Below are 12,457 nucleotides of genomic sequence, written 5' to 3' on the forward strand. Positions count from 1 at the left end.
TCCAAATGGTAATTCTCATGGGTTCCAAAGGGTAATTCTAAGGAGTTCCAAAGGGTAATTCTAATGGGTTCCAAATGGTAATTCTCATGGGTTCCATAGGGTAATTCGAATGGGTTCCAAATGGTAATTCTCATGGGTTCCAAAGGGTAATTCTAAGGAGTTCCAAAGGGTAATTCTCATGGGTTCCAAAGGGTAATTCGAATGGGTTCCAAATGGTAATTCTCATGGGTTCCAAATGGTAATTCTAATGGGTTCCAAAGGGTAATTCTAATGGGTTCCAAAGGGTAATTCTAAGTGGTTCCAAAGGGTAATTCTAATGGGTTCCAAATGGTAATTCTCATGGGTTCCAAATGGTAATTCTAATGGGTTCCAAAGGGTAATTCTAATGGGTTCCAAAGGGTAATTCTCATGGGTTCCAAATGGTAATTCTCATGGGTTCCAAAGGCTAATTCTAAGGAGTTCCAAAGGGTAATTCTAATGGGTTCAAAAGGGTAATTCTAATGGGTTCCAAAGGGTAATTCTAATGGGTTCCAAAGGGTAATTCTAATGGGTTCCAAAGGGTAATTCTAAGTGGTTCCAAAGGGTAATTCTAATAGTGTTGCAAAGGGTAATTCTAAAGGATTCTAAAGCGTAATGCTAATGGGTTATATTCGTTTCTAGGCTTTGCCTACTTCATATTCAAAATGCCAAACTGATCCACTTTCTTCAGACACGGGTGTGATGTTTTTTTTTGTCCACTATCTACACATTGTGTCTCCAAATTACTGTTTTGCATCGAGGCCTTTCCATGTGGCATGAGTTGCTATATCTGAATGTTATTGCAGTCTCATATTTAGTCCCACGATATTGTAACAATATATCAAATAGTCTCCTTGTCTGCTGTTCTGGTTCATGGTTAATTTATTTATTTAAAAAACGATATTTTTTATTAGTCTTGTTTTCAGTTTCAGTATTTCCCAACATTTTATTCCATCATATTTTCTCTTGCTCTCTCATTTATTTAGTTTTGCATTGCAACTTTAATAACATGGTTATGGAAAATAATATTGGTTTCATGTCCATGTCCTACTCTGGAGATGTTTTGAAATGCAATGTGATATTGTTAGTTTGTTATGGCCATCCGGTTCATTACTTTTGCCCAGTTCAAATCCCGAGGGTTGCGTCAAAGCGACCGCAACCGTTGACAGCTTCAAGGCCTCCCTGCCGGATCTGTGTCAGACCACGTTAGTGTGCAGATTTGAAGTTTCGAAGCAGCCCAGTGCTTCACCGATTGGTGACACGTGACTCGATCTTATTTAGGCCGAGCAACCTAAGTCACATGACACGATATTACTAAGCTGGTGGAGACAGTGATCAATTATCCCTTAATGGGTCTTTATGAAATGACCAAATGAATCGGCCACCACAGATATAATTAACTGCAGACACCAAGTGTACTTGAAAGATAATTAATAAAGGCAGGAAGGAAGGAATTTACAAGAGAAACAATCACAATGTTCAATAACAATAAAACAAACATTTAACCGACTACCAATCATATACGCCTTAATTATTTGTGGCGGGAACCTTAATTAGTTGTCCTTGCGGCCCAATCCCAACACTAAAGGAAATGGACATGAGAAGCTGACGACACTGAATACTGATCATGATGGCTGCTTCTGGGCAGATTGCAGTGAGTCCCAATTGGTTTATCCTATCTCACTATCTCACTATCTCAATCTATCTCAATCCCAATCCTATCTCACCCTCTCTCTGTTCTCTTCACCCTCTCTTTTGCTCAAGGTCAACTGCCATCTGCTTGGAAATCAGCCAACATCACCGCTTTGCACAAAAAAGGTGCAAAAACAGATCCTAGCAACTACAGACCAATCAGCCTTCTCCCAATTATCAGCAAAGTCATGGAATCCATCATTGCTTCGGATATGAAATCTTTCCTCTTCTCCAATGGCTTGATCTCTGATCATCAATTTGGTTTCAGACCAGGTCACTCTACTCTGGACATGCTGCTTCTGCTGTCTCAACAATGGATGGAGGTCCTCAATGCCAAACAGGAAATTAGAGCTGTCTCCCTCGACATATCACGTGCCTTCGACACGGTCTGGCACCCCGCTCTGCTCACCAAACTCTCCTCCTTTGGTATCCATGGAAATCTCCACGCATGGCTGGCGGACTTCCTCTCTAGTCGTCGTCAACGTGTGGCCCTGAATGGGTTTCTCTCATCTCCTCTTCCTGTTCAGGCTGGAGTTCCCCAAGGCAGTGTTCTGGGCCCCGTGCTTTTTCTGGTCTTCATCAATGATCTCTCTGACTCTCTCGAAAATCCTCTCTATCTCTTTGCTGATGACTCCACTCTCTGCCGCTCCATTCCTCTTCCCTCAGATCGGCAGTCTGCTGCCTCCTCACTCTCTGAAGACCTGGACAAAATCACAGACTGGTCAAACAAGTGGAACATGTCTTTCAATCCTGACAAATCTCACACTCTTACTATGTCTCTCCGAAAAGATCGACTGGACAACCCTCCCATCTACTTTCTCAACAATCCTCTCCAAGAAGTTCTGTCGCTCAAGATTTTGGGTCTCACTATCTGCCATGATCTTTCTTGGGAAAACCACATTTCCAAGCTGGCCTCCAAAGCCAGTCGCCGACTGGGCATCCTCCGTCGTGCGAAGTCCTTCCTCGGCACACCTGAGCTCCTCACCACATACAAGGCTTTCATCCGCAGCTCAATGGAATACTGTTCTCCCCTATGGGCCGGTGCTCCTGCCTCACACCTAGCTCGGCTTCACGCTGTTGAAACCAAAGCTTTCAGAATTATTGGAATCTCCCGCGATGAAGCTATCTCTGAGGGCCTTTCACTCACTCACCGCAGGCAGGTAGGTGGTCTTTCTGTCTTCTACCGACTCCTCTCCGGCCTTGCACCCCCAGCTCTCTCTGTGCTCTGTCCCCCAAATATTCCTACAGGTCGCACAAGATCTGCCAGCAACCCTCTGATGGTTAAACTGCCGAAATCTCGGCTCTCTGCTCACCTTCACTCTTTCATTCCTCTTTTCTCCCGCCTCTGGAACAAACTCCCTCACTCCCTTCAATCCCACTCCTCCCTCCAGGTCTTTAAAACAGCTGTTCACCACCATCTCTTATCTTCCCCCATCCAAAACCTTGATCTTTTCTACCCCCGCTAATTCACCCCAGATCCACCTTGTTTGAAATTCCAACTTCTTTCCTGGAAGTCCTGGCAGTGTCCATATGTTTTATACCTCTCCCACCGCCCCCTTCCCACGCCCCCCCCCCCCCCCAAAGCCCTCGCCCTCTCTCAGATCTCTCGATGTCTCTCGGTCCCTGCTCTCAAATGTTGTGTTTGTGTCCTTCCCCCTCTCTCCCCATCTTGTCTACCGCTCCCTATGTTATATGTTTTATGTGTCGGTTTGTCTTTCTGTGTGATTAATGTTCGCTCTTTCACGAGCCTCGACCTTGTATACAAAAAAAAAAAAAAAAAAAAAAAAAAAAAAATTGGTAACATGGGCAAGCAATGAACAGTTACTGGCTGCATTCAGGAGCTGGCAAGAGGGGGAGAGTGGGCGCTGCTTGCTTTGTGGGTGTGTGGCTGGAGGTTGTGCAGCAAAAGGCTCCATTCCGGGAGCCACCCCGATGCAGCTTGTGTGCAGGCTCCCACTGTAAGCTCCATGTGCATCTGCTCTTGTGCTGATTGGGTAACCCCCTTAAATAGCCTCGGCCATGCACGTCATTGATGACGAGCCACGCCCCTCCATTCTCAGCTTGAAGGCCTGTTTTATGGATGAGGGACCGCCCATCCTCCAGTTGTCAACCGGGTGGCCCTTCCCCCTCAGGCCTTCAGCTGTCCAAGCCTTGATTATCATGAAAATGTTTGCAAATAAAGAGTATCCTCCCTCACACCTCTACTCCCATCCCACCCCACTCAATACTCGATTGTCTCAAAATAGATATCGGTTGATGTAGTTGTGCATGAAACACGAAGTGGATATTGCTTCAAAGAGAAGGGATTTTTGTTTTTCCTTATTGAATTGCAAGCAGGATTTGCTATGGTATGTAAATAATTAACGACGGTATGTAAATAATGCTATGGTATGTAAATAAAAATAAGGGCCATTTGACTTAGGCCAATCTGGTGTATTGGACGCCATTTTTTGTTGTGCTGTTATAATCGGTGGACACATTGTGGTTTTTTTCGAAAGGTAAAATTGCAGTATTTTGCAACGTTTTTCAAAGGTAAACATTGCAGTATTTTGCATGGTAACATGGTAACTTATACAGGTGAATCGTGAGTACTTTGATGTGAGCATGGAATTGATGATGAAAGTTGTTTCCATTGCCACATGTCTTGTTGCCGTCTCAGAAAAGTTTGTGCACCGCTAAGTCATCTTCAGCAAGTGTAATTAATTGAAGATCACCAATTTAATTACAAATATTTGTGATTTCCTCGAGATTTGAAGTGAACACTTATGTTTGATGGATTGGGAATGTATGCAAATGAGTCAATAGAATTATTACTTAGCTAAAAAAAATAATTTGACAGGTATGTTGATCACTCCGGTTTGTGTGTTTGTTTGTCTGTCCGCTCACTTATAGTTGCTTACAGGTCACAATTTTAAACTTTTCTTCACAAAACTTCACCAAACAGTAGAGTTGGTGGTGCGACAGAATCCTATTTATTTTTGAGGTTAAAAGGTCAAAAGGTCAACATAGGCCAAAGGTCAAACACATTTTTTCAAATTTCTAAAATCCTCAATTTTCATCCAATTAACTTGAAATTTGAATAGGATTTGCATATCAGTGAACTGAATTCATCCACCAACTATTTTTGAGATCAACATCGGCCAAAAGGTCAACAACCTTTTCAAACTACTAAAATACTCAATTTTCATCCGATCGACTTAAAAATTGAATAGGGTTTTCATATCAACTGACTGAAGTCAGCCACAATCTATTTTTGATATCAGCATAGGCCAAAAGGTCAACATAGGCCAAAGTTAAACAACCTTTTCAGATTTCTAATATCCCCAATTTTCATCCGATTCACTTGAAAATTGAATATGATTTGCATATCGGCTAAATTAATTCAACCACCATCTATTTTTGATATCAGCATAGGCCAAAGTTCAACAACCTTTTCAAATTCAAAAATCCCCAATTTTCATCCCATTGACTTGAAATTTGAATAGCACTTACATATAAGCTAACTGAATTCAACCATCAACTATTTTTGAGATCAACATCGGCCAAAAGGTCACCATAGGCCAAAGGTCAATAACCTTTCCAAATTTCTAAAATCCAAAATTTTCATTCGATTGACTTAAAATTTTAATAGGATTTGCATATCTCGTCACTGAATTCAACCACCGATTATTTTTGAGGTCAAATGGATGCTCAACTGAGTGCCTTTCTACTTTGTTCTCTTTTTCCAAGTGTTGCTCTATGAGTGATTTTTCATTTTTTCTATTATTTGGTCTAGATCTAGACCTGACCTGTCATCCCTCCTGCTCTGTCATCTTAATTCACGCCTCCATGCTCTACTGGGGCCTGCCATACTTGTAGGAAACCTGCAAAATTTGAACCATCTTTTTTTTAAATTCCATCTTTATGATGGGCCCAGATTGTGTTTATTTCAAAGTATTAAAAGTTAGGGATTGGCATGACGGATCTGCCGAAATTTTCGGCCATTTGAACTAGAAGCATTCCCGACTCTGCAAGGCAGTTCTGAGGTTTTTGAAAGACCGGGAAATCCATACAGTATTATTGAAAGGAAGAGCTCATTTCACCTCTGTTATGTCTGGGCGAGTGGCGTATTTAGAGCCTCGCAGCTCTGAAAATGCCATATAACTTAAAAATAATGATATTAAGATCCTGGTGGACCGTTTTGTTGGAGTGCTTGCTTGAGTTCTTAAACCACTTGACTAGCACTCCACAAGCTTCCATGGCAATACTGTGATTCAATTCTCCGTTGGTGACATCCCTGGAGTTAAGAAGGCAAAATAATTAGAGGATTAGAATTGGTAAAGCAACGGGACAAGTGAACGAGTTCAAGAGAGAATTGAAAAATTATTTTCAGTCACTACAAAGCAGTGAATCTCCATATCACGTAGGATGTCCAAAAGGTATGCATAAAGTATTTTTTTTGACCTATGCAGGAGGATACAATGGAGGTTGAAGAATTCTTGAAAGAAGCAAGTGTGATGAAAGAAATCAAACATCCAAACTTGGTGCAACTTCTTGGTAAGTATCTGTCAGCTTCATCTTCTCGTAATTTTATGTCTCCGCTGACGAAGCATTATGTTTTCATGTTGTCCGTCCACCCGTCCGTGCATCCGTGCTAGATTTTCGTTGCCACAATAACTTAAGGAGGGATCTAAGTCAAAAAAATTTGTTTATGCTCCTTGTGTGATCCTTTTTGGTTCATTTGATTGTCATACATTATTCTCAAATAAGATTTTCACAGTTTTAAATTAAATAAATGCACAAAACAGTTTTAGTTCATTCGAATATATTAAGTTTAACTCCACAAACGATTAATGCAACCTTCAATCCCCATGCTACACCCCCCTCACCTCTCGCATTTCCCACCTCTTGGCTGATGTTATAGCCACCAAATAAATAACTGTGTGTTACATGTTACTCGTATCTTAACTTTGTTAAATTTAAAGTTAACACCTACGTTAAACCTAGAAAATACTAGCTTGGTCAACACCCTCTCCCCAACTCAAAATCCCCCTTTCAAATTTCCTCCTTGCATTAGTTAATTGTGAATAAAAAGTGAATATGTTGAACCAAACACATTGTATTTTGTGTTTCCATTTGCATTAAAAAATGTACACTGAAAAGGTCAACTGGGACAGATTAAAAAAGCAACTTTTCATCAATGCGTTACAAAAACAAAACCTTCAAACCCCTTCCTAATGACGAAGTATTCTATAAATGCTTCTGGTGCATGTCCAACACAGAGCGAGTTATTAAGGGGTATCGGATGATGGCGTTTTCATTCCTCCTACACAAAGTCGCAAAAGCCGTTTTGAACCCTCTGTAAATTTATTTTCTCCTGAAAAATTAGCATGGGCCTTTTGACCCCTTGGTCAGGTTAAAGCAAATTTTTGCTTGGCGACCCATTTAGAGGAATCTAATTATACAGACAATACTCATCAATGAATGGTTTTTGTGCAGGTGTTTGTACCAGGGAGCCGCCATTTTATATTGTCACGGAGTTCATGACGCATGGGAACCTGCTGGACTACTTGCGCGACTGTAACCGGGATGAGGTTACTGCAGTTGTTCTACTCTACATGGCGACACAGATCTCGTCAGCAATGGAGTATTTGGAAAAGAAGAATTTCATTCACAGGTTAAATAAGCTTTTTTTTATACCCCCACCCCCTTCACATCTCAATCACAATGACAGTAACTGGTTGATAATCCTTAAAGTATCTGGTTGTTCAAGCGCTCTTTTTACTAGTATGTAATCAGCAACTGGGTTACACAACCACAGTGCATTTGTTGATGTGTTACTTAGTGTTCTTTAAATTAAGTGGGACTGACAGGATGACCTAAAGGTATGCACATTAACCTCTAAGCTGTCTATCCTGGTTTTGAATCCCGACATAGCTCTAAACTGTCATCCCGTATTTCACAGACACCAACCAGTAGTATACAACAACAACAACAACATGCATTTTAAAAGGCCATTTTCCCTGCTAGAGCGGGGGTTAGCCTTGCGGTCCCCATGACAATCTTCTCCATTTTGCCCTATTTTCTGCATCTCTCCTTGTTAACCCCCTTGCCCGCATTTCTTCTTCCACCATCTTTAGCCAAGTCTTTCTCGGTCTTCCCCGTCTTCTACTTCCTTCTACATTCATTTCCATCACTCTTCTCAACCAGTCACTTTCATCCTTCCTCAACACATGACCAAACCATCTCAACCTGTTCCTCTTCACAGCATCAATCACAGGCTCTATTCCCATCATCTTTCGCAATTCATCATTTGTCTTCCTCTCTCTCAACGATACTCCGCACATCCGTCGAACCATTCGCATTTCCACCCTTTCCAACCTTCGTTGCTGCTCTACGTTCATTACCCATTTCTCGCTCCCATAAATCATAACACTTCTCACACATGCAGCATACACCTTTCCCTTCAGCTTCAACGACACTCCCCTCATCATCAGCACGCCACTCAATTCCCGAAACTTCTTCCATGCACATCTCACTCGAGCAACCGTTGCCGAGTCTGATCCACCTTCTCCATTCAGCATGTCTCCGAGGTAGCAAAATGTTTTCACACCTTCCAGCTTCACACCGTCTCCAAGATCCAACTCAACATTTCCTCCATCTGCAGCTCCCTCTGTGCACACCTTACATTTGAATGTAGCTGCCACACTGGTTAATGACCCTCTCAGACCACTACATTTTTGATGAACCCACTCAGCGCACATTGTACACTGAATGGAGTTCACTCCGACACCCTTCCTACACACAGCACAGGGCCAGTTCTTTCCACCTCACCACATGCTTTACCACTTGCCATCACCTTCGTCTTTCCGATATTCACCTTCAGACCTTTTGTCTCCATACATTCCTTCCACGTGTTCATCTTTTCCTTCAGTCCATCCATACTTTCCGCAATCAACACCAGATCATCTGCATACAACAACTCCCATGGTAAACCCTCCTTTACGTTCTGAGCCAGCACCTCCATCACAGCTACAAATAGTAGTGGACTTAGTACCGACCCCTGATGCACTCCCACCTTCACCTCAAACTCACCACTGTTCCCGTCCTTCGGCCTTACAGCTGTGCGCGCTCTTTTGTACATTGCCATCACTACTCTGATCAACCATTCCTCCACTCCTAACTTCCTCAATGCCCATGTCAATACTTTGCGTGGAACCCGATCTAATGCTTTCTCCAGATCAACAAACCCAAGAAACAACTTCTTCCCCTTCTCCATGTACTTCTCCTGCAACTGCCTCACAATGAAAAGCGCGTCTGTCGTTCCTCTTCCTGGCATAAATCCAAACTGCATTTCGTCGATCTTCACTTTCTTCCTTATCCTCCTCTCCAACACCCTTTCCAATACCTTCATTCCATGCTCCAATAACTTTATCGCTCGGTACGAGCCACACTCCAGAGGGTCACCTTTCCCCTTGTATAGAGGGACGAGGGTACTCAGTTCCCAATCCACTGGAATGCGGCCTTCTTTCACCACCAGATTACAGATCACTGTCATTCTCTTCACACCCCAACTTCCTGCTGCCTTCAACATATCTCCCACAACTCCCGTCGGCCCTCCCGCTTTTCTACCCTTCATTGCTTTTATCGCTTCCTCAACTTCCTTCTCAGTTATCTTCTCTGCCGGTCCTAAAACTGGGTTACTCTCTATGTTGCCATCCCATTCATTCTCTGTATTCAACAGCATTTCCATATATCTTTTCCATCTTCCTTTAATTCCATCTGGGTCGACAACGATTTGTCCCACTTCATCCTTCAAGCAGCTCACCCCCATCACATCACACCTCTCTTTCGCTATCTGCTTTGCAATCCTGAATACCGGTCTCTGACCCTCTTCCGAATCCAAGCATTCTGCGAACATTTTCCTACATGCCTCCTGCGCCTTTGCTACCTCTTTCTTTGCAGCCTTCCTGGCTGCCTTATAACTTTCATGCTCTACTGTTTCTGCTCCCGTACCCTTCGCCTTCTGCCACTCCTTGAACTTCTTCCTCTTCTCGTCAATCCTCTTTCCAACTTCATCATCCCACCACCATGTTTCCGAGTGCCTCGGTGGTCCTTTTGTCCATCCACATACCTCACCAACGGCTCCCAACAGACTAGCTTTCATTGACATCCAACCACTTTCAAGCTCAACCACATCATCCTCGACCCTACTCAGCCTCTCTTTTAATGCCTCCCTTACTGTCACCTCTTTCAACCTCCACACCTTCATTCTCGGTTGGTACTTCACCCGCCGAGCTCTCCTCGCACCTTTCACCCTTACGTCGCAGACAACCAAGTGTTGCTGTGAAACAGCCTCCTCCCCCGGGATCACCTTTGTGTCTCGGAGGTGCCCCCTATCCTGCCTACGCACCATCAGGTAGTCAACGGTTGTCGTCGACCCACCTGACGTGTATGTAACAAGTTTATTATCCTCTTTCTGGAACTGAGTATTACAAATCAACAAATCAGCTCCATCAGCAAACTCCAAAATCCTTTCACCTTCTCCATTTCTCACTCCATATCCGTAACTCCCATGAACTCCGTCAAAACCATCCATACTCCTTCCCACATGTCCATTTAGGTCTCCTCCTACCACAACAACTTCCTCATCTTTCACGTTTTCCATCAGCTTCTCTATCACACACCAGAACTTGTCCTTCTCTTCATCGCTCTGACCAACCTGCGGAGCATATCCCGAGATGACGTTCACCAAGAGCTTTCCAATCATCATTTTCACCATCATCAACCTATCACTCACTCTAGTCACACTCACCACACTGTCTACAAACTCCTCAGAAAACAGGACACCAACACCATTCATGCCCTCCAGGCACCCTTGCCACACAAACTTGTATTTCTGTCCCTGCCTACCCTTCACCATTCTCACACCACTTCCCTTCCATCTCGTCTCTTGCACACAACATATGTCCACTCTTCTTCTGACCAATACTTCCACCACTTCTCCTGATCTCCCTGTCATTGTCCCTACATTCCATGTCCCAAACCTCAGAAACCGATCTCCACTTCGGGCTGTACCCTGCCCACATGTAGTTGTAATTGTCATGGTTCTCTTTTTGAGGCAATGTTTTTTTTTTTTTATGGCCGGATGCCCTTCCTGATGCCAACCCTCTTAGTCGCCTCCTACGACACGCAGGGATACGGCGTACCTATTCTTATCCAGGGTACACACTGGGAAACTTTTATAACATGGAAATCCTGGGGAGGGGGGGGGATCACCGCTGCGGTTTAAACATATTTAAATAAATATTTAAACAAAACCATGAAAACAATCTTGGAAAAGTCTCTAAGTATGAAAACCAACCAGTAGTATGAATGGCAAAAACTGGATGGTACAAACACCTGGATAAAGTGAGCAAGAAACAACAACGCTCAATCCCCAACAACATGCCCACACATGTGCAACACGAAATGGAAGCTCCCCTAATCACGGAACCCACACATCACCATGTCCAACCCGGATGCAAACCCAGTCATGTTAGTTCCCCGGAAACAAAAAAAACAAGAACAAGCACATACGCTCACCCCCACACATACAATACCAGATCACGAGTAAATAATAAGCTAGAGCAATTTGACTGCGTCGCCAATATGCCTCCGTGTAGGTCCTGCCCGTGACAATAGGTAGATGCCCTTGTTGACTGTCCTAAAAATAAACAAGTTCGATTTAAATCCCTTCAGCTGTTCTCAAGTATGTCCGTCCGTCCATGCGGGCGTGCTTGCAGCCGTGTGTGCGTGCGTAAGTGAAGGACCGCATTCGAATTTGGTGTGTGGGTGCAACCCACGTCAAAATCCAAGATGGCCGCCACCATGTATGTCTGATGCCATGTATGTCTGAACCTTGTGAGCTGAATATCTTGAAAAATAAGCGAAGTACCAACTTATAATCTGGTGTGTGGGTGTATCTAGGCACAAGGAAGAACCCTATTGAAAATTGGGTCGCCACGTCAAAATCCAAGATGGCCACCGCCATGTATGTCTGAACCTTGTGAGATGAATATCTTGAAAAATAAGCGAAGTACCAACCTAATTTGGTGTGTGGGTGTATCTCGGCATAAGGAAGGACGCTATTGAAAATTGGGTCGCCATGTCAAAATCCAAGATGGCCGCCACCATATATATGTCTGAACCTTGTGAGCGAAATATCTTGAAAAATAAGCGAAGGTACCAACTTATAATCTGGTGTGTGGGTGTATCTAGGCATAAGGAAGAACCCTATTGAAAATTGGGTCGCCACGTCAAAATCCAAGATGGCCGCCGCCATTTATGTCTGAACCTTGTGAGCGGAAGATATCTTGAAAAATAAGCGAAGTACCAACTTCTAATCTGGTGTGTTGGTGTATCTACGCATAAGGGAGAACGCTATTGAAAATTGGGTCGCCACGTCAAAATCCAAGATGGCCGCCTTGCGTCTTCCACTTTGTCAACTCGCATCACTTCACCGACGGGGGACGGAGGCGTAACGCTTGTTTTACCAGACATGACAGGGTTCACATCGATCGGTGAAGCAGTTTCAGACAAGGGTTTGTTTTTTTTAAATATCAGCTTTCAAGTTAATATGGCTGCCAAATCACATGACATGACATCAAAAATGTACACTTTGCATATGTATGGGTAGGGGATCACATTTGTGAAGTTTCATGTTGATCGGATAAGGTTCATACCCTTGTTGACTGTCCTAAAAATAAACAAGATAATTTTAGAATCA

General features: G+C 43.3%; 1 protein-coding gene across 4 annotated transcripts in view; it reads left to right on the forward strand.

Moving 5' to 3' along the window:
* Nucleotides 1–12,457, forward strand: part of LOC137432918 (tyrosine-protein kinase ABL1) — a 139,036-nt gene that overhangs the window by 92,899 nt on the left and 33,680 nt on the right. For all 4 annotated transcript variants that reach the window (XM_078783728.1, XM_078783729.1, XM_078783730.1 and 1 more), the window contains 2 exons: nt 6,162–6,246; nt 7,189–7,366. In XM_078783728.1, the coding sequence (XP_078639854.1) occupies nt 6,162–6,246; nt 7,189–7,366 (263 nt within the window). The remainder of the gene's footprint in view (nt 1–6,161; nt 6,247–7,188; nt 7,367–12,457) is intronic.

Source organism: Myxine glutinosa, chromosome 8 (assembly GCF_964187855.1).
Source record: "Myxine glutinosa chromosome 8, kmMyxGlut1.1, whole genome shotgun sequence".
Taxonomy (NCBI): Eukaryota; Metazoa; Chordata; class Myxini; order Myxiniformes; family Myxinidae; genus Myxine; species Myxine glutinosa.